General features: G+C 37.5%; 1 protein-coding gene across 4 annotated transcripts in view; it reads left to right on the top strand.

Moving 5' to 3' along the window:
* The window catches only part of ADGRL4 (adhesion G protein-coupled receptor L4), a 76,998-nt gene extending 52,659 nt beyond the window's left edge, over positions 1-24,339 (top strand). For all 4 annotated transcript variants that reach the window (XM_068690110.1, XM_068690109.1, XM_068690112.1 and 1 more), the window contains 7 exons: positions 529-699; positions 2,243-2,446; positions 3,977-4,197; positions 4,297-4,363; positions 20,150-20,241; positions 21,882-22,050; positions 22,579-24,339. In XM_068690110.1, coding sequence (XP_068546211.1) covers positions 529-699; positions 2,243-2,446; positions 3,977-4,197; positions 4,297-4,363; positions 20,150-20,241; positions 21,882-22,050; positions 22,579-22,641 — 987 coding nt within the window. In that variant the 3' untranslated portion in view covers positions 22,642-24,339. The remainder of the gene's footprint in view (positions 1-528; positions 700-2,242; positions 2,447-3,976; positions 4,198-4,296; positions 4,364-20,149; positions 20,242-21,881; positions 22,051-22,578) is intronic.
* Positions 24,340-24,663: the final 324 nt, after the last annotated feature.

Below are 24,663 nucleotides of genomic sequence, written 5' to 3'. Positions count from 1 at the left end.
CCTATTCATCCCTAAGATTAATGATCTTATTCATCCCTGTCATCACACCTGATACACCAGGTGTGATACACCAGGTGTGATGTGACCCTGGCTTTCTCCCATATTCTTTTGTAAAATGCACAGAATAAGTCTCAATTTTTGAACTGCTCATTTGGAAGGGGCTACAAACAGGACAAGCAATGTGGCTGTAACCTTGCAGTTTAGTCCATGTTCAGCAGGTGCAGGAGTATACATGTATATGGTTTTCAGTAGGTAAAAATTCCAGCACCTTGGTAAGTGCCAGAAGGGTTCAGTAATCTGATTAGCCTGCATGTTTGGTGGGATGTTAGCTGTGTGAATAAAATGCTTCCTTTCTGAGCCATATTTTAATTGCTTGGAATAGGCCTTCCTGAATGTGCTTTTTGTTTCCCAACCTTCCAATAGCAACATGCAATTTTTAATGAATTGTGCTGGGTAATGTAAGAAAGGTCTCTTGGTGGGAAATATCCTGCCTTTTGCCATCAGTAAAACATCTTGTTTCTGTTCCAGACTGCAGATAAAGATATTAAATGTGCGTTTTGGAACTACTCAGCAGACACAATGAATGGCAACTGGGCTACAGAAGGCTGTGAGCTGACACATTCCAACTCCACTCATATCTCATGCAAATGTAATCATCTGACTCATTTTGCTGTTTTGATGTCCTCAGGTGGCTCTGTTGTAAGTGCTATTTTAATTTAGTGTTTTACCCGAAACTTTCTTCCATCTTCATTCATTATTTTTTATTGCAGTGCAATTTATGTACTCTTTCCCCTTTAGATTGTTTTTGTTTGTTTGTTTCTTTGTTTTTTGTTCAACAAACACACAATTTATTGTGCACAGGGCAAACAAAATTCCTCCCACATGTGTTTGAATTTCCGTACGTCCTCTCTGCAGTATTATAGAGCAATGATGCAGCAATGGATCTTGTTCCAAATACACAGTCTGTTGTGCTTATTTTTGGTGCACTGCTTTTATTTTTAAATCCCACTTTAAGACTATCTTGGGATTTAACTGGCATTCATTGGTGGTCAGTAACCATATGGTCCACAATTTCTCTCGCACAAAACTTTGCCACCCATTTGTCTAACCTTGGCATCTATAAACTCCTTTAAATGCTCTCCTGAGAGTTTGCAATAGCATTATCAGAAGAGCATAATCAACAGTAAAAGGAATGAATTTTATGACCATTAAACATGGGCACTCATGACTAACAATTTGTGAGAATGAGTACTCAGTTTCTGACCATCGTACTTTAAGAGGCCCCATAGATTTCCAAGGTGTATGTGGGGATCTGCAGGAGCTTAGGTCCTGCCTCAGGAGGCAGCTTTATAAGTTATCAGAACTGACTGCAAGCAGAATATTAGCATGAATACACTGTATTGAGACAGTTCTCTCACGCTGTGAATTTCATGCTGATAGAGGCTGTTTCCTGCTTTCTAAATAGCATCCTAAGTCTTCAGTTCAAATTTAAGACCTTTTCAGGTACTTATATAGTTATTTGGAAAAGGAAGGATGGGAGGAGGATAATCTCTGGTCCTTTATTTAGGAAAAAAAAATACTTAGATGTATTTTGGGATGGCTGAATGCTATCCTTATGCTGATGAACAGTCATGTATTTCAGAGATTCTTTGTGCAAATACCAAGCAGCAAATGTAACTGTGTTTCTATACAGAAAATACATCCAATATTAAAATAGCCTGTGTTTGTTTAGAGAACATTCATGTTACATATCTGGAATAGCATTTGTTTGAAGTGATTGTTATTTTGGAGTCTTGTTTTGATCATGTTGTAAATTCAGTAAGACGGTTATTCAATTTTGTTTATCTAAGTCACTGCTGTGATAAGTCTTTTTATATTAGAAAATGTTCATGTCATATTAATATATGTCCTACTGCCAGCATGTTTGTCATTCAGTAAAATGATCTGATTTTAAAATCATATTAGGAGATACTGATGTTAATAAGGTTTTGGTAGAAAATATCAGAAAATGCAAGAACAGTAACGTATATAGTTCATTACTAATTTCCCCTACAGTAATATCTGCCTCACAAAAAAAAAAAAATTAGATTATCCAAAATGTGCATTTACAATGAAGCTCTACAAACATTTTTGATTAATATTTTGTGCAAAAAGAAGAAAAAAATCTGTATTATAGAATGTGGTCTTTCTTGAGAATGTACAAAGCTATTCTTTTAAATATTATATTATAATTTTCCCCCAGGGTGTTACAAATTATAACATTCTTACAAGAATCACTCAGCTAGGAATAATTATTTCATTGATTTGCCTCTCCATGTGCATTTTTACATTCTGGTTCTTCAGTGAAATTCAAAGCACTAGAACGACAATTCACAAAAACCTCTGCTGCAGCCTCTTCCTGGCAGAACTTATTTTTCTGATTGGAATTAATATGAACAATAATAAGGTGGGTATTTTTCACTCGTTGTGGCTTGACTTAGTGCTGGAAAGTAAATATACTGTATGAGATACCATCTTCCACCTATTTCCAGTTCCTTCTAGTATCAATATGAATATTCCAGTGACACTGGCTTCTTAAGTCTAGTAACAGGAAATATAAAACAGTCACCTGAGCATGCTGTTATCTGGAGTAGAGCTGTCATCTGAGCTGATGTAAATTGACTTTGCTCCATGGGTTTCATTTAAACTTTGTCACTTTAACCGAGACTGTGGACTCAATGTGTTTGGCATTTTCCCATCTGTTTAAATGCTGTATAAACCAATGATGGTGGCTGTCTGGATGATGATTTTCCCTAAAACCCAGACCAGAGCTGGAGTCTCAAGGTAGACTTTGAAACATTGCACTGTTGGATGAGGAACTTTTGCTTTCTAAATGTAAGGTTGAATCGTTGACACTTTACATACAAGTAGAATTGTTAATTCTTCCATCTCAGATTAGTTTTAGGAAATTTAATTATACATAAGTTATCAAAAAATAATAAGAATGAATAAAAATAAAAAACTTGTGAAGCCTATTTGTGTTACTATCAAAATCATCAAAATAAGCTTTATCTAGATCAGCAAAGCATGTAGACTACTAAGGTGTAACTGTGGAATCAACCTTGTGTGGTGGTTTTACTCAGGTGGGCAGCTGAGCTCCACCACAACCGCTCTTTCACTCCCCCTCTCCTCAAAGAGGAAAGGGGAGAAAATACAACACAGAGAACTTGAGGTTTGAGATGAGAAAGGTTTAATTAAAGGGAAAGGGAATGGGGATAAGAAAAGAAACAAAAGAAACAATAAGTCCGCGCGGAAGCACAGAGAGAGGGAAAAAAATAATTATTCTCTACTTCCCATCAACGAGCTATGTTGGGCCACGTCCTGAGAAGCAGGGCCTCAAAATGTGTAGTGGTTGTTCAGGAGGAACAGCCCCCTCCCCCACGAGAGCCCCCCTTTTTATTGCTGAGTGTGACATCAGGTGTTATGGAATATCCCTTTGGTTGGTTTAGGTCAGCTGCCCCGGCAATGTCCCCTCCCCATCACTTGCCCACCCCCAGCCTGCTGGCTCCTGGGGGCTTGGAAGGAGGCCTGATGCTGTGCCAGCACTGTGCAGCAACAGACAACACTGGAGTGATATCAGTGTTGTTCCAGCTACAAGTGCGGAGCACAGCACTGTGTGGGCTGCTGCAGGGAAAAGGTGACTCCAGCTCAGACAGACCCAACACACCTTGTCAGTTTATTTACACAGTTTTTCTGGGAAGGCATTCTTCCATTTTAAAAGTTGAATGTTATCCTCTTATTTTACTATTTACTACAGTGAAAACACTAATGAACAAGTGTTCTTGAGGGTACAGGTCAAGATTCTTGTCAATCAGCTTTACATCTGTGTTGTTGGGCCACCACTTGATCATTGCTAGGTTGCTGTGCTTATGCTGTAATATTAAGAGAGACATACTAATAGAATTATAACTCTTGCTTTCTCTGGTTGAATTTCTAGCTCTTCTGTTCAATTACTGCTGGATTACTCCATTATTTCCTTCTAGCTGCTTTTGCATGGATGTGCATTGAAGGCATTCACCTCTACCTTATAGTTGTGGGAGTCATCTACAACAAGGGTTTCTTGCACAAGAATTTTTATGTTTTTGGCTACGTCAGTCCAGCTGTGGTTGTTGGGATCTCTGCTGCACTGGGATACAAGTACTATGGCACCACAGAAGTGTAAGTTGCTGTTTTTGATTTCAAATCAGCGTACGTGAGAAGGCAATAGTCAAAACAGCCTTGCACATTTCAAGATGCTTTGTGCTGTTTATTTTTCAGATGTTGGCTCAGCACAAAGAATAACTTTATATGGAGTTTTATAGGACCAGCATGTCTAATAATTCTTGTAAGTATAATTTTCATTTTTTATTGTAGTACATAAAACCAATAATAAAAGGTGTTTAATAATCACCCACCCATTGCCAGCATAGCTGTGAGTGCTAATTATAGGGCAGAACTGGCTAATTTAGACCCTTTTATAGTGTCTCTAAATTGTTTATATGCTGTACAGCTTAAATACTTCACTAGCCTGAAAAAATGAATGTTTGACAAAAAAAGAAAAAAAAAAAAAGCTTAATATAAGATCAGAGCTTTTTTTCCTCACTTGCTTTCTCTTTTTTTCAGTCTAGTGGTTTGAGAAAAGCATTTCTAGTTTTTAAGTAGTATCTTTGTATGTCATTGGCATCTCAGCATGGCTCGGCAGGAGGTGTACACAGACACTGTACTAGCAGACAGATAATCTGGTTTTTCAAATGTTGTATGACTTAATCTCTTATCAGTGATCGGTCATCTTTGTAAGATTAGACTGTCATCTTTATGGTTTTATCACTCGCATGTACCCTGTCATCATCAAAGCTATTTTAAACTAAATTGCGACGTCAGAGAAAAGAACCCACTATTTCACATGGGCAGACAAGTCAAGTATTGATAGCCCTATTTCAGCTGTGAAGAAGGCCTTTTTAATTCTTATTGGAAGTGGTTTCAAACCTGCAAATTTGGCAGGTATTATATGTTCCATTCTGAATCAAGACATTTTTGGTGTCTCAAGAGCATTTCTAAGTGCTATAAAGTTTAACAAACCATTCGAACTGTAATGGGGCATTATTTTGTATGACTAGGTTGACAGTGATTGGGCAATAGCTGGAGCTAACAGAAGGAGAAGGTACAATGGTGAAGCCTTATAAAATCTATGGTCAAGTCAATAATAACCCTTCCTTTTTAAGCTGATGGTGATAAATGTGAGGATTTGTATAAGGAAGAAGTGACAGGGCCCAAAACACACAAGATGATAGTAAAACAGTTTTATTTCGGTGCATTAGATGTTTCAAAGATAAATAAAGTATCAGGTATAACTCTGGTCCAATTTCATCCCAAGCTCCTACTGTAGGCTGGGGGTAGGCTGGGAGCAACCTGCCAGATGCAACCAGAAGGTGATGACTCCCCACTTCACCCTGCTGGTGAGCACAGCAGAATTACAGAGAGGCAAGGTGCTGCAACCTCCCTCCGCTTTGTGCTTCTGGGGTCAGATGGCACTGACAGGTTAATATGGGGAAAGACTAGCATTTTCTGAAAATTCTTACAGTTCTTAAGTTTAAGTTGGCAATTTCCTTTTACATCTTTGGACCTTATCTCTTTCTTCCATGAAGTCAGCTTGCAGGGTTGAGATATTTTCTTGTTGCTTTCCTTCCTATACTTCATCTGGCTTCAGGTGAAGATTTATGATCACTGACATATAACTGCACTGTTAGTACAAGAAAGCTATGCTATCAAATCATTAAAAATGGCCAAAATGTATGCATCTGCAACCTTGTTTTCAGCTCCAGATGAGCTGTGTGCGCTATGGGACCCTAGGTACACAGTACAGAGGCAGAGCAGGTCTGTGTTGGCTCTGAGATAAGTCTAGCTGGCTGCAGAGGCACATCCTGCAAGCTGGGCTTTGAGGTCCATAGCCTTTCTTTGAGGCTACAGACAACTTAACTTCTGTTATGAAGTAACAGAAGTAGGTACAGGTCCTATGTACAGATGAACTCTTCCTATGGAAGAGAATAGCAGACAACTGGTGTCTTTTTCTGGTTTCCTTGCCTAAGTTAAGCCACATAAAGGGGCTGTAGCTGGACTGGGAACAGCCCTTCGGTTGTTTTTCTATGTTTGGCTTTGTAATGGAAACATTTTGTGAATACTTGTTTTCATAGTATTATTTCTCTTCATAACCATATACATGTGCACTACTACACTGGGGAGGAAACACACCGCATTTTCAACGAACTGCTTAGCCTGCTGTGTGATTGTTTTTTTCAGAGGGAGATTTGAGTACTTGTTTTTAAGGGGCAATAGCAACTGGAAGCTTAATCTGCAAGAGGGAAGTTTTCAAAGAGAACAGGGAGCTACCTCAGTCCTATCCAAGTTATTCTCCGTGGAAAATACGGAAAACCTTGTGAAAATAGATACTAACTTTAGAAGATGAAGTTGGTGTTAAATGTCTGCTCTGTGGAATGTGTGCTGGTGACACTATTTCTGTTTCCATTGTCCAGCCTTCCTGTTGAGTTCACTGCATGGGCGCTGTGACAAAGACTAAACTCTTTCCAAGGTAGTGCCAGTCAGGAAGTCCTTTTAATTACAGAGGCCTATCTTTCTAAGATTCCCAACTTGTCCATAGCTAATTAAAGAGAAAGAAGGGGAAAAAAAAATAGAAAAAAAAAATAGAAAAAAAGACTAATTAAGACTAATTCCTTTGGAAAGGAATGTTATTTTTATTCTGTGATAACCAGATAGAAGACTTCAAGTAGAAAACCATGAACTCCGGCAGCTTCACGCTCACCTTTATTTCTGAGATTCATCTGCTAATGGCATTGATTCTACAGGTTTTCCAAGACAGCCTGGAGAGTTTGGATAGAAAAACTCTGGAGAGCCACTCACTGCAAAGCTGATTCTTCCACAAAAAAAAAAAAAAAACATTAAAATCATTGTCAGCACAAAAGCCCACGTACTCAAATGGTGCTTTCAGTTTCTGTGAATGGGGCCCCAGGAGATTTGTGGTTTGGATTGTACTGGAATATGCTGTTGAAACAGCATGTAAATGATGAAGAACAGAACTGGTTCTGAACCAGTGGATTCTCTGTCTCCAGGCACGTTGTTTCAAATACATGCTTGGGCTTTAAATCTGCAGTAATAGCAAAGCATAAGGAGCTCAAGTGTTTATCAGGAGTACAAACTAAGTTCTCCTCTGATTGCTAAGCAGTAAGACTACTTCTGAAGGTGTTTGCTTATTAATATTATGGTCCTATTAGAATTCTTAAGTGTAAAGCAATGGCCTTATTGATCCCATCTAAAAATTATTATTAGATTGGTGACTACATGAAAAAGAGTGGGTCAGAAACTCTTTAGCAAAGAAAGGGCATTTTAAACCTTTGTAAAGCAAGCTGCAAGCTGAAGATAATTTCCACAACTTATTTCTTTCTCCTAATACTTGTAATCTTTAGAACCACAACCATTTTAGCTAAAACTATGCAATAGATTAGATCAAAGCATACAAGTGTGGTGAAATTATTTATAACAAGTATTTAAAATTTTAATAGAAAAGTGAATTTATCACAAGCTTTAAGGGACAAACACACACCAAAACCTATGCCTGATTGAGGCAAATATAAATATAAGCTCCAGAGATAAAAGGTAGGAAAGAGAAAAAAAAATCCCTAGAACATTTTATTTTCTTTTGCAATACACTCTTAAAATAATAATCTCCCTGCAATAAGAAATGTCTAGAATGGAAATAACCATTTTTTTTGCAGGGTAATGCAGCTGCAGTTTTGATGAGCATGTAATGTCAGCCAAAAAGAGACTCCTTCCCATTGTATAGGCCTTCTGCAAGGCTTTTCCCACCTCTCATGACGGCATACACTGCATTGAGTGCAGGCAGACACATGTAAGGGCTTTCTTCCACATCGCTGACATTTGTGGGAACTTTGTCTTTCAAACACCTTGGATATGTACCTCCATTCATAACTACTGTGAGGAACAGCTATATGGTAGATGTCCAACCAGTGGCAGAAATTATGCTGTTTGGAAAGGCTGGACAAAGACTATTAAGCTGTACTTACCCAAAGTCTGAGTGTTGTGGTTCTGCTCAATTGGGCAGCCGAGCTCCACCACAGCTGCTCTCTCCCCCTCCTCAAAGAGGAATGGGGAGAAAATACGATGAAAAGGGCTCAAAGGTTGAGATAAGGACAAGAAGATCACACAGTAATTATTGTAACAGGCAAAAAACAGACTCTGCATAGGGAGATAGTAAGATTAATTGCTTATTACTAACAAGCTAGAGAAGTGAGAAACAAAGGGAAGAAACCAAAAGCACCTTCCCCCCCCATTCACCCTCTTCCACCTCCTCCCCCTGAGCGGCACAGGGGAACGGGGGAATGGGGCTTATGGTCAGTCTACAGCGCTTCTTCTCTGCTGCTCCTTCTCAGTCACTCTCGTCCCCTGTGCTGTGGGGTCCCTCCCACGGGATGCAGTCCTTGATGAACTGATACGGCGTGGGCTTCCCACAGGCAGCAGCTCTTCCAGAACTGCTCCAGATATGGGTCCGTACCACGGGGTCCATCCCTCAGGAGAAAACTGCTCCAACCTGGGTCCCCCATGGGCAGCAGCTCCTGCCAGGTCACCTGCTCCTGCGTGGCCCATGGGCTACAGGTCTGGCCCAGAATTTGCTCCCGCAGGGGTCTTCCACAGGCCACAGCAGGGCCACCTCCTCCACTGTGGTCTCCACGGGCTGCAGTGTGGAACCCTGCTCCACCGTGGTACTCCATGGGCTGCAGGGGGACATCCTGCTTCACCATGGTCCTCACCACAGGCCGCAGGGCACTTCTGCTCCAGCGCCTGGAGCGCCTCTCCCCTTCCTCCTTCACTGACCTTGGTGCCTGCAAGGCTGTTCCTCACTCCTCTCACTCTCCCAGCTGCTATGTGGTGCAGCATATTTTTCCCTGTCCTAAATATGCTCTCACAGAGTCACAAAACAACATCGCTTATTGGCTCAGCTCTGGTCAGCAGTGGGGCCCTTACCAAACATGGGGCAGCTTCTAGATCCTTCTCACAGAAACCACCCCTATGGCCCCCTGCTACCAAAACCTTGCCATGTAAACCCACTACAATGAGCCATTAACAGGAAAATTTGGAAGAGAATCACTGCTACTCTATCTGTAATGATAGAGGACCCTTTTAATATGCCTCTTTCTTACAACATTCTCTCAAAAACTGTTTTGTTGAGATTTGTGCAAAAATTTCAAAGGGACACGTGATAACTTGATTTGCACTTTTGCAGTATTGACAGAGATGTGCAGACTTGACTGTTCCACCCACTATCACTGCCACAATAAATTGTCATACCCCTGTGAGGAACCATGACTCAGAAGTTTGACATGTAACATTAACAGGTGTAATTTGCCATTTAACAGTATAAATCTATCACTACTTTTTGTTGAGACCACCTCTGTAATGACAAAATACAGACTTGTTCTTTGAGGTTGGAACATCCAAAATTGCACACCATCCAAATAATCCTGTATGTGGCTTTTATCCAAACATCCTAGCACTGTGCAGGATGCTCTTGAGTTGCTCTCGTATGCTCCTCTTTGTTTTACTCCTCTAGTATGTGTTTTCAGGGACCTTGAAGGTGTCTGGCTCAACTTCAAGCTCCAGTTTCTTGAAACAATTGGTAATTGTAGTGTTTGGAACTACAAAATTGGCTTATAAATGGACTCTGCAATTTGCAGAGCATTCTTGTAAACTTGACTTGGAACATACAAGCCAAGAGTATTTGTTGGGAGAGGTGGCTTAAAAAAGCCAGGTTCTTTTTATTAAGCATTCCTATATGCAATAAATGTAATTAATAATCAACTTTCAAGCAAAAATATTCTAAGAATTGCAGTGATTGATTAACCAGACTGTTTTGAACTTCCCACCTATAAATGAATGGGTAAATGAATAAAATATACAGATTGCAGTTGCAAAATATAAAAAAGAAGTGACATATGAGTGATGAAAGCAGGTTAACAGTAGAGTAATGCTTTTCATTAAGGAACTGCCTGCATATTCATTAGAGCTAGTCAATTACTTAAAAAATATATTCATCAGATAATTTATTTGATTAATTTTACCATTATTTGTAAAATAATTTATTCAACAACAACAAAAAAAAAAGGTAAAATTAATGGAATAGTGCATTCATCAAATCTTATTGGACAGCTCTAATACTTACTCAGTTCTGTACATTTCAGTTGACTCAGGATTAGCAATACTGCTGCAATAAATGCAGAAAAATTTCCTGGCAAATCCATTACTCTGCTGTTTTCTCATATAATCACAATTTTCATGTACTTAATACTCTAATCTAGGCCATTCAAAATGAACATCTTTCTTGTAGAGAAGTAAATATTCAAAGAGTTTGTTCTGTTTTCTCACACTTCAATATTTAGCATGATCTGACAGTCCATTGCTCCCTTTTAAATTAATTAATTAATTAAAAATAAAAAATAAAAAATAACAGCCCCTCAAAGCCAATAATCCCACATGAATGCAATCAGGTACACTGTCTCCTTAGGCTCCTTCACATTATTATTCCTGTTCACAGTGAAGCAGGTCATGTTCATTACTCTTGATATGTCTTGATATTCTAAGGACTACTATGGAAAAAGTTGTTTGACCTCTGGCCTCCGTTATAATAAATCATACCACCATCTCATACTTTTTACTGAATATTTATGATTTGGGAAATTCTGTATAGCCTGTTTTTTTGTTGTTGTTGTTTTGTTTTCTGTTTTATTATTATTATTATTATTAATATTAATATTAATATTAATATTAATATTATTAATAATAATAATAATAATTGTTTGTTTTGTTTTTCCTAAGGGTTACTTGTAACAAATGCCTCATTATGTTTCTGAGCTAGATGAGGAAAATATATTCTGTACTGTTTAGTGTATGAGTTTTAGAAAATAGCTATTTTAAACACTTTTTATATCGACTCTTGTTCCTCAGTCTGCCTTTTTAGTGAAAATAAATTTCCTACTGGGACTAGCAATGGCTTTATTATTCTTTATGAAAAAATAATAGTCCTTTTTCATTAGTCCCTCTGTGGCTTCAGTTAAAGGTGTCTCCATGGCATTTCTTATGCCATTGTGGATAAAGTGGAAATAATTAATTACACAGTGGCATTAGAGACTGAGTCTGCAACTTTGCTTGAAACAAATTATTTCAAACAGCAATGTTGTTCAGCAAACAGCAATACCTGCTAAACAGTCACTGAGTCTGAAAGTACTGGTCCTGTTCTGTTGACAGGATCAGCTTTAGTCTCTAAACCACAGTTTCCACACTGCCATACCAATGGATGCAGTTTCTCAGCAAGGCCAGGACCTTCAGAGGAAAGAGGTTTTTCCTTCTTTCCCTTTGACCTTCAAAACCATCATTAAAGTCCCTGATCTAAGGTCCCTGGAAATACCTGAAAAAAGTCTGTGACCATTAGTCCACAAAATGAAAATTGCTTTCTCTTATGTCATTACGTAGGAACGAACTCATCCCACTATTTTAATGTATCTGTGTATCTTCAGCCTCAGTGGATTTTTGCAAGAATGCCACAATTTTCTGAACTGTCATATGTTTTATTATTATTATTATTATTATTATTATTATTATTATGTTCCTTAATATGCTTTCAGTGATTCTTTGTTGCCTTGATATAAATACAATTACCATAAATCATACACTTACCCTAAATTTTTCATTGAGAGGACTCAAAATTTGCTATAGATAATTAACAGACTGATGTTTTCTGTACTTACTTAATAATTACATACTGACTATATCCACACTGCATATTTTCTCACTCAAATCACATTTTCTTTCACTCTTCTACTGCCCCTTTGGTTCATCATTTGCAGGCATTTAGAAAAGTAAATTCATATTCACAGTAGTAATTTCATGTGAATATTCATTTTGGAAGAGAAGTGGTCACTGAAAGAGCTTTTTGTGACTTTGAGTACAACCATAAGCCACAGCAGGCAATTTTGTGACCATATCAACAGCAGAATCATAAATACTTCTAAAAGGCAAAGGGCCAACTCCTTCGCAGGATCTGGTTGGCTGTGGAAGGCATGGACAGCTTTCTGCCCACTATTCATAGCTCAAAAATGGCAAAAGTAGCCTGTTGTCAGACCCAATATCTCAGTCACACTCCTCTTGCAGTATACATTCTGGTAGCTCTTCCATTCACTGGAGCTGCTTGTGCTAAAAGATAAAATACAACTATTTCAGTCCTTTTCAACTCTAAAAAATGCTTCTGCAGTGCTCCTGCATAAGGCTTCAGATAGAGTGTAAGACAAGTTTACATTTGTACATGGGAGAGGTCTAAGATGTAGTCTGAATCTTTGATGCACCTGGAATGAGTGCATCAAACAGCCTGATTTATGTAATTACCAACTCCCAAGTAAGTACACCTTCTCAGAGCTTCTTGGAAAAGGAGAAAAGCATATCTAATTATAATTATACTGAGAGCAAGACAGATCCCTGTCCTACCACTGTATCTACTTGGGCTAACATTTATGGCCAAGGTCAGACACAGTTCTATGTTGGCTCATCTCTCCTGCTCTTGGCTGCAGAACTGAGGTTAAATTAAAATATTTAGGTCGGTATGTGTTTAGCTTTGCAATCCAATAAGAAAAAGTACTGAATCCAGAAGACTGGGAGAAGCTGTTTACTCTGATGAAAAATATAAACTCCCATCTACTTATTTATATATTTAGAGTTTTCTATAAGTGTTCTAAAAATATAAAGAAAACTACTTAGTTATTAAATTGAGTCTAAATCTACAGCTTGAGGTATGTAAAAGAACAACTTTGAAATATTCATGTATTCATATAGAAAGAGTAAGTCTATGTGAAAACTATGTATTTCCTGAGACAGGGTCTGAAATAAACAAATTTAGCTGTGTTTTCACTTTTAAACAAGTGAAAGTATTAAAATCTTAGAATCATAAAAATCTAATCCTGCATTGCTGAAAATATTTCCCCAAAATACAGCCTAGAGGGGTTTTGTTAATGTTTTTGTTACATTTTCTACTCCCAAATAAGGCTGCTGTTGTATACCTAAAGCATTCGAGAAGGTATATTCACTGGGGACATGATAATGAGATAAATCAGTGAGGAGACAAACCCAGACTGTTTGACTGCCAGCTTGTGTCCAATTTTATGCAATTAATATGGCATACATTTTCATTTTGAAGCTTAAGCTGTTGTATTGTTAATAGCTTAATTCTGTTCTCCCCTGACTGAAATAACGATGACCCACTGAATGTTGTCATTTTATCCAGCCATTAGCCAGACAGACAGAGAGACAGAAATGTATTGCTCTCTGTGGCAGAATTCAGACCATCACAAGCTCATTAATTCAAACGCTCATAATGAGGGTCATTGTAAAGACTGATACAGATACAGCTGCTCTGAACTTCAGACATTTTTTGAAAGAGACAAATTCAATATGATATATGTAAAAAATTCAAGTATATGCCTAAGAGAGCAGCAGGAGAAATTTTCTCATTCTTTTTTTTGTGAGATCTGACATCAGCATATAGATGGTTTCATCAATTATTGAGACAGGGACTAAGAAAGGAAAAGGGAATGATTTGGGGGCTTCATTTTTTGAAGTTTGAATGTAAAGTGCTCAGACTGAATCAGAACTAGTATATCTGAATCTTTAGAATTAGCTGCCTCTTTCTTATACTGGCCTTTCTTTGTAACACTGGAGAGCCTTAAAAGGCTGCTGTTTAAAGTGTTTTAATAACTTTTGAAAAGCTGGAGTGTATCTTTTACACAAGAATATTGTACATGAAATTACATGAAATTCCTTGGTCTCATATTAAACAATTACTCCATTGTTAAAACAAGAATTGTCTTTAGATAGTCCTGGCTGAGAAACTGCAGGCTGAGGGAGATCCAGGTCTCCCTGCTCCAGTGAATATTTAATTATTTATATGGCATGGAATGGATCCAGCAGGGCTAATGGAACGATAGTGGTGAATAGCTGGTACAGAGGCTATAGGAATGAAGGGTCATATTATAGTCTGAATATTAAGTACAACAGAAAATTGTGCCCATGGATAATACCCTGGATAAATGTCCTATCCACAGGAATTTTTCATTGTTCAGAAGTGACTGTCCTTTCTGGTTTAAATCAGAAAAGCTATGCTGGTCAGAAAGCCTATTCTGGTGAAAATGTAATCTAAACCAATAAATATCTTACTGCTGATGAACTGACATTTTTCAACAAAAAACTGTTGGACAAAATTTTCTTGAATACCTCATCCTGATCTATTTCAGTTTGCAAGATGTCCAGGTGCTAAGTGAGCTACCTCCATTAAAGATGGACCATTTTCCGCTGAGCATTCAAGTGCTCTTTAGTTCTTTAGTCTTGCTGAAAAAAAAAAAAAAAAAAAAAAAAGAGAGAGAGAGAGAGGAAGGAAGGAAGAGAAAAAAAAAATCTCTGTTGCAAAACTTGACAGCTGTCAGCTACCTTGATGGGGCAAAATGATGATATATCACTTCACTCAGTATCTTACAATTTAATTGTAATTAATTACGAAAGAAACTACAACTCTTCAACATGAGTGCAAATATTTTTATTTGCAGGCAGATGTTTTGCATGCTTTATTAAATTTTGTGTATTTCATACCATTCAGTGCTCAACTAAAAATAGCTATCATTCCGTACCTACACAGAAAGTGTTTCATGCAGTGTGAAGCACTAACATCATATTTATTTGAGGATAGAACATTATGCTACTCTTCCAGTATGTAAAATACGTACATTTAACAGTGAAATTAAGGATCTATTTTAAATATAGCAGTTGCTAAGCAATGTGCTATTAGCAGAACTCCAACAGCTTGGAACATTTAACATTTTAGGACCTATGTGCTCATTTTTATATTATGACTTAGTTTGCAAAATACAGTTTGTAATCAACGGGGAAGTTTGTAATTTTCTCAGACAATAGACAAGATTGTTTCTCAGTGCTTTTCTGGATCCTCATCTTTGGAAAGAGACCCTAATAAATATTTTGTTTTGGTATCTATAAAACTCTATTACTTCCTTCTGCAAATTGTAGATGGGTGAAATTCTAGTGTGGTGGTCCCAGAACTGTAGAAGCCAAAGCAGCAGCATCTTTCTCTACCTGTGCCCACTGTTGAGCAGTTTTCCTTCATTACAGAAGCTTAGGCAGAAGTTCTCTGTCCAATTAGCTGTGGTAATATCTAGACAGAGGCAGGAAGGCATCAGCAAAGAAATGTACACAGATGTACACATCACACAGATTTTTTCATCCTATCCTAAAATATATGTGACTGATTGATTGAACAGAGCTGCCCAGACTAATTCCTTTGGCAAAACCTCCTTGCTGTTGACAAGGTTATTAGGAAAGCACTGGGAAATTTCTTTGAATTTGCAATTGCTTTTTCTGTCCTGTGAATTTCTTTACAAAAGGAAATTATCCAGACTGATGCTGTCTGACTTGTGGCTGTGAGTCAGATCAGATCTTAGGACCTGTACCACTTCAGACAGCTGTGTACTCTTCCTTACATGCCTGCTTTGTGGTACCCACCACAACCACAGTACTGAATATGCGAACAGAACCATGCAGAACCCCAAAACACTACTGCATGAAAATTTAACTGTTTTGCTCTACACCAGTGTGCATCCATGGTAAACGCAAATGCTAGTGAAACCCATGACAGTGCTTGCTGTTGCCTACAGATCCCTTGGGACTACCACTCTCTGTGAACTGTAGAGGAAAAGGCTTGACAACATGGGAGGCAATGAGAGTTTTGCCATTAAACAGTTTCATCATTTGTGAAATGGGGCCAGAAGTCCCTCCAAAGTCTTAAATCTTCACGATCCCTCACAAAGATTATCTGAAAAGAGGTGTACTGAGTACTTACCATCTTCCATTTAAACATGGTCACAGGCATACAAGAAACCCTAGCTTGTCCTGATGTGTGGGGCTCTGGAAATTATTCTGGGTGAAATAGATACATAAATGTTGTTGCCCATATGTACAAAATCCTGATTCCATGGGATCCTAAGAATTGCCCCATTCAATGTCTATTTCACATAAACATATTTTAAGTTTCCTACCATTTGCTCATAAATGTACCACAACATTTCTAGAATTTAAGAAAGCTAAAAACACTTTACAAATATCTTTAAGGAGAAATGATTCCCTCAAGATGTTTAGAATGGAGGTTGCTCCTATATCAACCCTTGTCTTTGATTAACCACTTAGAAAAAAAGGAATAGATTAATTATTGAAATTAGTCTTGTAGTGCACCTGAGCACTGAGTGAAATCTGATTTCCATCGATATCTCAGGGAGAAGAGGAGCAAGGGGAGGGCTGAGGATGCTCAGCACCCCACGGGACTGGGCTTGCAATGACAAAGTCTGAGATTTGTGAAATAATAAGGACTGGATGCAGTGTTTACTCATTAGCAGTTTGAGGTGGTTTGTTAAAAAATAAAAAAAAATAAATAAAAAATAAAGAATTCAGTTCTGGGCTTGGAATCACTGCAGTCCCCTTTTAGTCTATTACAGTTGCCCAGGAGTCTCTCTCAGGACATGCAGCAGTCTCTCTGACTGCTCAGCCATGTAATAACTCTGAAAACAAAGGCACAAGAATTTGCCCTGTCGTGCTGTAACATCGTTATTCACTTGATACAACTGTGGCTGTGCTGCAACACTTCACACTTTGGGTTTGCCCAAAGCTGCAGAGTGGCTCTGCTCATTATACAGGTAACTTCTCCCCAAAGTCAGCCTGTGGCAGCAGCAGTCCCCAGGCTGGCCCTTGCCAGGCCCGTGCGATGCTTGCCCTAGTTCGGTGTCACAGCTGCCTGCACACGTTGCGACGTTCCAGCCTGCTGCTTCTGGACCTGCCATTTTATTCCCATTCACCGTGCCTGTCACCTCAAGGCAGCCTTAATTATAATGTCATCAAAGGCTTAGGCAACAGCACCTGAAGATTGTGCTTTAACTGCAAAAAGTGAACATGCACAATTACAACCGAAGTAAGCAAAAAGCATGGTATTTGGCTAAAAGTAGCAGCTGGAGGCTTTTTTAGATGCATCAGTGTCTCTCATCCTCACTTTATTCCAGACAGAAAATTTGGAGATCCAGGATTTCTTGGGCCTATTTGTATTTTGGAGGCCCTTTGTAGCCATCTACTTCCATTTATTTTCACTTGAAGGTCACTTTTCAATATAAATGCAATATGTCTTAAGCGGTCATATCTTGGGTCAGACATTTGGGGTGTTTCAACTTCCTGGCCCAGCTGTTGAATGGGTCTTTGAGGATATCAGTTATATGAAGGTCATTTCCCTTTTAGCACTATTCAGTCCAACCATCCAATTTTTGAGGTTACTGGTTTGCTCATGGTAAAGAGCATGCAGGGTCTCAGGCTGAAGCAGAGCATGTTGAACTTCTTGACTTCTTGGCTTCTAGTCTTCTCCAAAGACTAGACCTAACACATTATTAACATTAACTTTTTTTTTTTTTTTTTCTGATAGCTTTACCCATGATTTCATGTTATTCTTTCCCCTAAGTGTTGCTGGATTTTTTGCACTTCAGGACTGTTACAACAACTTTATTGTTACCTAACCGAGGTCCTCCAAAGGACAAAATGCAGTGCCAGAGGGCTCTAATTTAGGTTGAAAATAAAAGGGGGAAAAAAAAAAAAAAAAAAAAGTTGTCTAAAAGCTACCGTTTTGAGACACTGAACATTGTATAAAACAGTCTATGCACTTTGCTCTAGGTATTTTTTATTAATGGAGTGCTTCTAAATGGGGCAAAAACCTACTTAAGGCTTTAATAAATCTTGGAAATGAGTGGGTATTTCAGAAGTTAAGCTCACCTTCATTACCCTGTAACACTACCTCCTGTGAGGCTACCTGAGACTTATTGCACCATGACTGCGTTCTGGCAGCTGACTCCGAGAACCGGTGTTAACCTCTTTCGTTCTCCTGAAATGTACAGATTATTCCCATCAGAATGAATTGATGAATGAAAAGATCATAGTTAATGGGTATTACTTCAATGCAGAGGGCAAAATCCTATTATCCTGTGCAACAGACAGTGTAAATAGTATTTGTGTAAAGGAGCCCCACTGGGATAAAGAGAAATGGAGTCCTCTACTGCAAGGCCCCACATCTGCCCCTTGCCAGCCCAGTCCTCACTCAGAAAAACCTCTCCAGTTCTGCAGCTGTTTTCTGTGGCCAAAGGATAATGGACTTTGGCCCACAGAGCTTCATAAAGAGCCTATTAACAGCAATAGGAAGGCTCTCATTGACATTAGTGATCTCGGTGACGGGCTGGCAGGGAGGAAAGTTGGCTATGTGGTTCATGCTGCGGTCTTGCTGACAGCTTCTGAAGAAGTAGCAGGGTGTATTCTCTGTGCCCATGGTGCTTTGATTACATTTCACCCTACCTTTTCCAGATTATTTTAATATGTACATTAGTTGGGTTACACAGATTATAATGTGCGCACCATGTTATTTAATATATTGTTCACCAACAAATATAAGATAAAAAGTAAGTCTGTATGTAATTACCCACAACTGCTGACTGACTTATAATTAACTTTGAAAACTTGCTGGTTTAGGAGATATTATAGATTACAATTTTAAATACAAGGAGCTTCAAAATAGCTCTCACGATCAGTGCAAGTACAAGGTATTCAGTGAAGGATTAATTCCCTAAACTGCTAATCAGCTCTATCTCCTGTGTTATCAAATTGTAAATACATTATGCCATATTAAAGTATGAGCATGCAGCTAATTAAAGCAGAGCCTGAATTGAATATCAGATACTCCCCCTCAACACAACAAAAACGTTCTAAGGACATACATAACAAGTGTTAACAAAAGAAAGTGATTCTTGTTAAAGAGATGCTGTGCTCCTATAGCAGGCTTTTGTTTTCATTTTGGAGGTGCTTTTTTTTTTTTTTTTTTTTTTTAAATAATAAAAAAAGAAGGAGGGAGGAAAACCACACAGTCTTTCTGAAGAAACTAGTTGGGGAAGGTATTAATTCTATTCATTCTATGGATGTAAACCCACAGGAACCAACCAAGGAATTACAACCAAGGATCTACAAATAGTATCTGGATGACATCCAGATAAAATTTGGTTCAATTATTAACATTGTAAATAGGTTTTAATGTTAAATGCTGTGATCCAAAATAAGTTTGTTTTTGTTTTTGTTTTTGCTTTTTTTAAGCAAGAGAGCAAACCCATTCACATTGTTAAAGGAATGCAGTAGAAATTTAAGTGAATGACCAATGAATCCTATCCAAGCAAAGTTCAGAACCATAATTGAGCATAATTTACGAAACTGCTTTTTTAGTTGCTTTTTTGTGTTTCAAACTCAAATAAAACAATGCCATTATAAAGGAGGCAGAAAACAAGCACACATACACACATCAATATTATTCATGAAGGAAACAAACATAAAATGGAGGAGAGAATACTGAGCAAAGACTATTTCAACCAAAATTAGTTTCTTTTTTTTTTTTTTGGTGTAACCTCAAAGTTTTTTGTGCCACTTAAAAATTTTCAAACCCAAAAAATCTCCAAACATATGATGTTATTAATGTGATTCAGAAACAAAAGATACGCATTTTGTCAAATCTAAACAGTATAATGGAAAGGGGGTGGGGGGGCTCTTTTATTTTTTTCTCATTTTTTTCTCATTATTTCTTCTCATTTCTTCTCTTTGCTTAAACATCTCTACTTACAAAAGAAAAAATCTCAGCAGGAAATCGAAGAACTTTACCAATAAAATCAATAAACATTTGCAGACTGTTGGTAGTGATACTGTTGAGATAAGGTAGAGTTACAGCCCTGTTTGATCAATCTTTATTAAAGGGCTCATATTTTTTTAATAGACGTGGATCAGAAAAGGATTTTTTTCCCTTCTGGCACTGGATTCTCTAGGTTTCATGTATACAGAAACTATATCTGACTTGTTTCATTTAAATGTGTAACAGTTACTGAAATTCAAAAGCACCCTGGTTTGAACTAAAAAAAGGTCTTTTCTTACCTCCCCCCAGGTTAATTTGCTGGCTTTCGGAGTGATTATTTATAAAGTATTTCGACACACTGCAATGTTAAAGCCAGAAGTTAGTTGTTATGAAAATATAAGGTAAGTTTGCCATTTAATACAAATTCTACCTTCTGTAAGTTTAAATATAGATGGAGACAAAAGCAAGGATTCAAAAATTACAATTTAATTTTCTGGAAGACTTGTGGGGAAAAAAAAAAAAAGACACCTTTTTTTTTCTTTCTGTTATTCCCTCATAGATTTAAAGGTAGATTTTGCAATCTTTATTCCTTCTGAGCAGTGCTTCATGCTGTAACACTGGGCTTGTGGGAGATGTTCAAGGAACACAATAAGTGGCCCATGTCAACTGAAGGGTAAAGGCTGATGGAAAGGTTAAAGTAATAATTTCCTTTTTTTTTTTTATTTTTTTTCTTAAATACTTCCTACAGCCTCTGTGAAAGTCAAAACAGATTTCAAAATTTATCCTTGAATTGGGACCAAAATATTTGCCTTGAAGTAAGAAGGCATGTAAAAATCCAGTGATAACAGAATCAGGGCGTTCATATTTTTTGTAAAAAAAAAAAAAAAAAAAAAAATCTACAATAGGACATTGTGCTTCTACGGTGTTGGGGTGTGTGTGGGTGTTTCTCTCCAGGATTTTTACTTTGCATGCTGCTATGATTTTTCCATCAACTCACTCTCTTTAAAACTGATTTATAGGGACCTTGAAAACCGTTTGTGCAGGAAAAGCTGAAGTGTACTACAGGGAACATTGAAAACAACTTACTGTTTGTGTTGCTTAGGAACGCTTCTGCAGTCTCAATGCATTGCACTAGATTTATAGTTAGGATTTAGCAATTGTTTGATTGATTACTTTCTCTTATTCCTCACCCTTCATAGCTTCATGTTGTGAGCTGGTTTTAATGAAGTTGAAAATTATTCATTTTCAGAGGAACGGGGCTAAAAATGGCTGTTGTTCAAAGGAAGTCCTGCAATGACTGGGCTGAGAAAGAATAAGAAAGTAATCAGTGGTTTCATTTCCAAGACAACATGCTGCAATTTGCTCAAGTCTGTGAGCTGGGCTCTACAGCATGTTGGAAAAAACAAACAAACAAACAAACAATCAAAAAAACATAGCCAATCAGCTCCTATAATTTTAAAGTATCAATACACTGACCCAGGAAATATTTGAGAGTATTTGTGTTCTAAAAACAAAAAATATATTTTTAAAAAGAGAAAGATGGAAAGAAAGTCTAGTTTTACAACTTGCACTGTTTTCTACAGTGAACCTGAGAGGCAGCCTGGGAACCCTTTGATGTCACGCAATTGTACTGACCTAAGAGCATACTGTACATTTTTCTGGGTTATTTTTTGAGGACAATGAGAGGGGGGAGGAGAAGTGGGGTAATGCTTCATAACAGACATGTGTTTTTCCTTGGGGAATTACACTAACAGTAGATTTAAATAAAATCATATGGTGCTGCAGTACACCAGAGAAAACATATTGGAAGATTAAAGAAGCCAGTGTGTTAAGGCCCTCCAGTTTTACTCTTTTACTCTTCTGCAGTGATTGTGTGAGCTTATTCATGGCACAGTTCTACAGCACACCCTAAAGAGCAGCCCATGCATTTGCACTTAGGCCGTGGCAGCTGAAACCAATTGTCTAGGTATTATTCCCCTTTTCAAGCAGGGAAGTGGGGGAAACAGCATGTGCCTGCATGTTGTCTGCAATGTTTCCCCAGGTCCTGTGCCCGAGGTGCTCTTGCTCTCCTGTTCCTTCTTGGGGCTACCTGGATCTTCGGCGTCCTTCATGTCGTACAGGGATCTGTGGTGACTGCGTATCTGTTTACAATCTTCAATGCGTTTCAGGGGATGTTCATCTTCATATTTCTTTGTGTGTTGTCTAGAAAAGTAAGTGTCCCCTTCCTTGGGGGAAGTCACATATAACCATGCAGGCACATGTTCAGCCTTGAAGCCAAGTTGTGGTGCAAACACTTTATCAGAGCAAGGCAGGAATTCCTTGTGCCCTTGATGAGGGTGGGAAAGGAAGAGGGGAAATATACTGCTGTTGCCTTTGGTAGAGGCAGAACCACTGTCCAATTCTTGCCTTCGCACAAATTTTCTCCCTTTTTTTTTAAATATGAAACATGGAAAAATGCTTTTTAAAAATGTAGAACTCATCATTAACCAGATGAAGTAATATAATGGGTTCAGCAAAGCTCAATTCCAGTCTTTGCAGCTAGTAGCAGGATTCATATTACCCAAGCAATTTTGAGATTATCCTTTTTCAGTGTCCTGCCCTAAAGTAAAACAAAAAATAAAAATAAAACAGCTCCACCTTGAAACATCTAGCAAAGGGATCAGTGCACAATTAGTTAAAACACATATAGACGTATTAATATATCTGTTTCATGTTCCAATTCTTTATTTTCATTTCAGATTCAGGAAGAGTATTATAGGTTATTCAAAAATGTCCCTTGCTGTTTTGGCTGCTTAAGGTAAACAGAAGAAAAACCTGCATGAGCATCATGGTGTTAAAAGGGAGCAACCTAGATGACGTCATTGAGGATATTACAGGAAAACATGGTATTGTGAAAGTATGAAATGACCCAGTGAACACTTAACTAAATTACTGACTGGTTTTGTACATACCTGTGCATTCATGCAAAGCATTTATTTTGTGCTGTATACAAAGAGTATACAAAACAAACTGGATTATTGCAGAACATGTATTAATGAAGACCAGGGAAAGAAGCAAGTTTCTAAAGGAGCTCAGGACTTTTCATGACTTATATTTTCTTTCTGATATTAAAAAATATCTGAGGTTCTTGAACAAGAGATACCAGAAAGCAACTGGCACAGCAGATTTTTTGAATCACTTGCTAGTAGAAACTTGCTCACTGTCTTTTCATAGTAATTAGTTTCTTACATTAAGTTCTGTATGGCCATATGCAGGGAATGAGTTCCATTCAAGAGTCAATAGATAAAGATCTGCTGCAGTCCAGACTTTTGAAAACGTTTCCTTTAATTTAAAGTAGAATTTAAAAAAAAAAAAAAAAAACAAAAAAACAACAACATTTTTTAAAATATTATTCTCTTATCACTCTGAAATATATATTTGTATATTAATCTTTTTTATTATTATTTTTGTAACTGTTAAAGAACTGTTTAGATCTAAAGAACTGGGATCAGATCTGATAGAAGAATGGTGGAACAGCCATTCTGTAAGTGAAAGATTATTTTGTGAATACTTTGAAAAATATCTGTTTCTTGTTTTAATTTAATTTAATTGCCAAAAAGACTGAGATCTGCTAAACTGGCACTATGATTTGGGAGGCTGTGGGAAAGAGACGTTTTCACAAGTTTGACATGATAGAGATAGTTGGAATCCAGACCTTGTAGGATCAAATGAAAAGTAAAGAGGTAGAAATCAACCATGGAGAAGAATACAGATTTAAATTTGTATGTCCATATTGTGCAAAATTTGTACAGCAGTTTTCTCTATTTGTAGCATCTCTGTTTCAAGCAGTTGTCTTCCTCCAAGGCTCCTGAGTTTGGAACGCTTATCCTGTGTTTAACTTTAGGAGCATACACAAACCTGCTGATATCAAAGAGAGAACTTGTTGTGATGCAAGTTTTGCTGCATCAGGACATGAACGTGTTGCATCAGCAGTTCTGATTTTGCCATTGTGTTCATTTTTAAAAGTACGCTTTAATTTCATCATTTTAGCACATAACTTATGTGAAGTGCTGAGCGATCCTTAGCCCATGTGGCCTTCTCAGGAAGTGTCTAGGATCTCAAATGGAGCCCAGTATATTTACCAGTCAAACACTGTAAATATGTAGTTGTTAATAAATCCCACTGTTGTTTTGTCTGTTAAAATAAAGGATTATTCTGAATTTTATTTATATTAAATGGAACCCTATTTTAGTAATGGTCATTTTGTTTGGATTTTACCTGTATACACAAGGTTTTCACATTATATACTGCAATGACATACTTCATTAAGTATATTCCATGTCTCTGTCAAAATTTTGGAAACCACAAGAGTTTGTTTTGTTTGTTTTTTTTCTGAAAAAAAAAAAAAAAACATATTTTGGTTGGTCCTTTGAATGTAAAATATGTGAATAAACTGAAGTGCTTAACTTTCACATCTCAACATACTTCCTTTGATTTAAATAAATACAATGGAAAAGTTCTCATGGTTATCTATTATTCATCCTGAATTATTTGTTATATTTCCTTCGATGTTCTATATGTTCTTCCAGGTTTGCAAAAATGTAGTTATATGTTACTTAAAGGAGTATTTTTAGATTGATATCTACCATTGCATCATTTTTAATCTCCTGCAGAAAAGTAACCTATAGTAAAGCTGTCTGGACAAAGAATCATCCCTATATAATGAGTTCAGCGTGCTCAGTGAGATTGAAAAAGTTCTTTGGAAAGAAAATACATCATGAAGTGTTTAGGTGACAATAGTCTTTTTAATAAAAGAACATCTTTTATAGGAAGACTTTGCTCTC

This window comes from Anas acuta, chromosome 8 (assembly GCF_963932015.1).
Source record: "Anas acuta chromosome 8, bAnaAcu1.1, whole genome shotgun sequence".
Taxonomy (NCBI): Eukaryota; Metazoa; Chordata; class Aves; order Anseriformes; family Anatidae; genus Anas; species Anas acuta.
The sequence above is the reverse complement of the archived record's forward strand: the minus strand, read 5'-3'. Positions and strand labels throughout refer to the sequence as shown.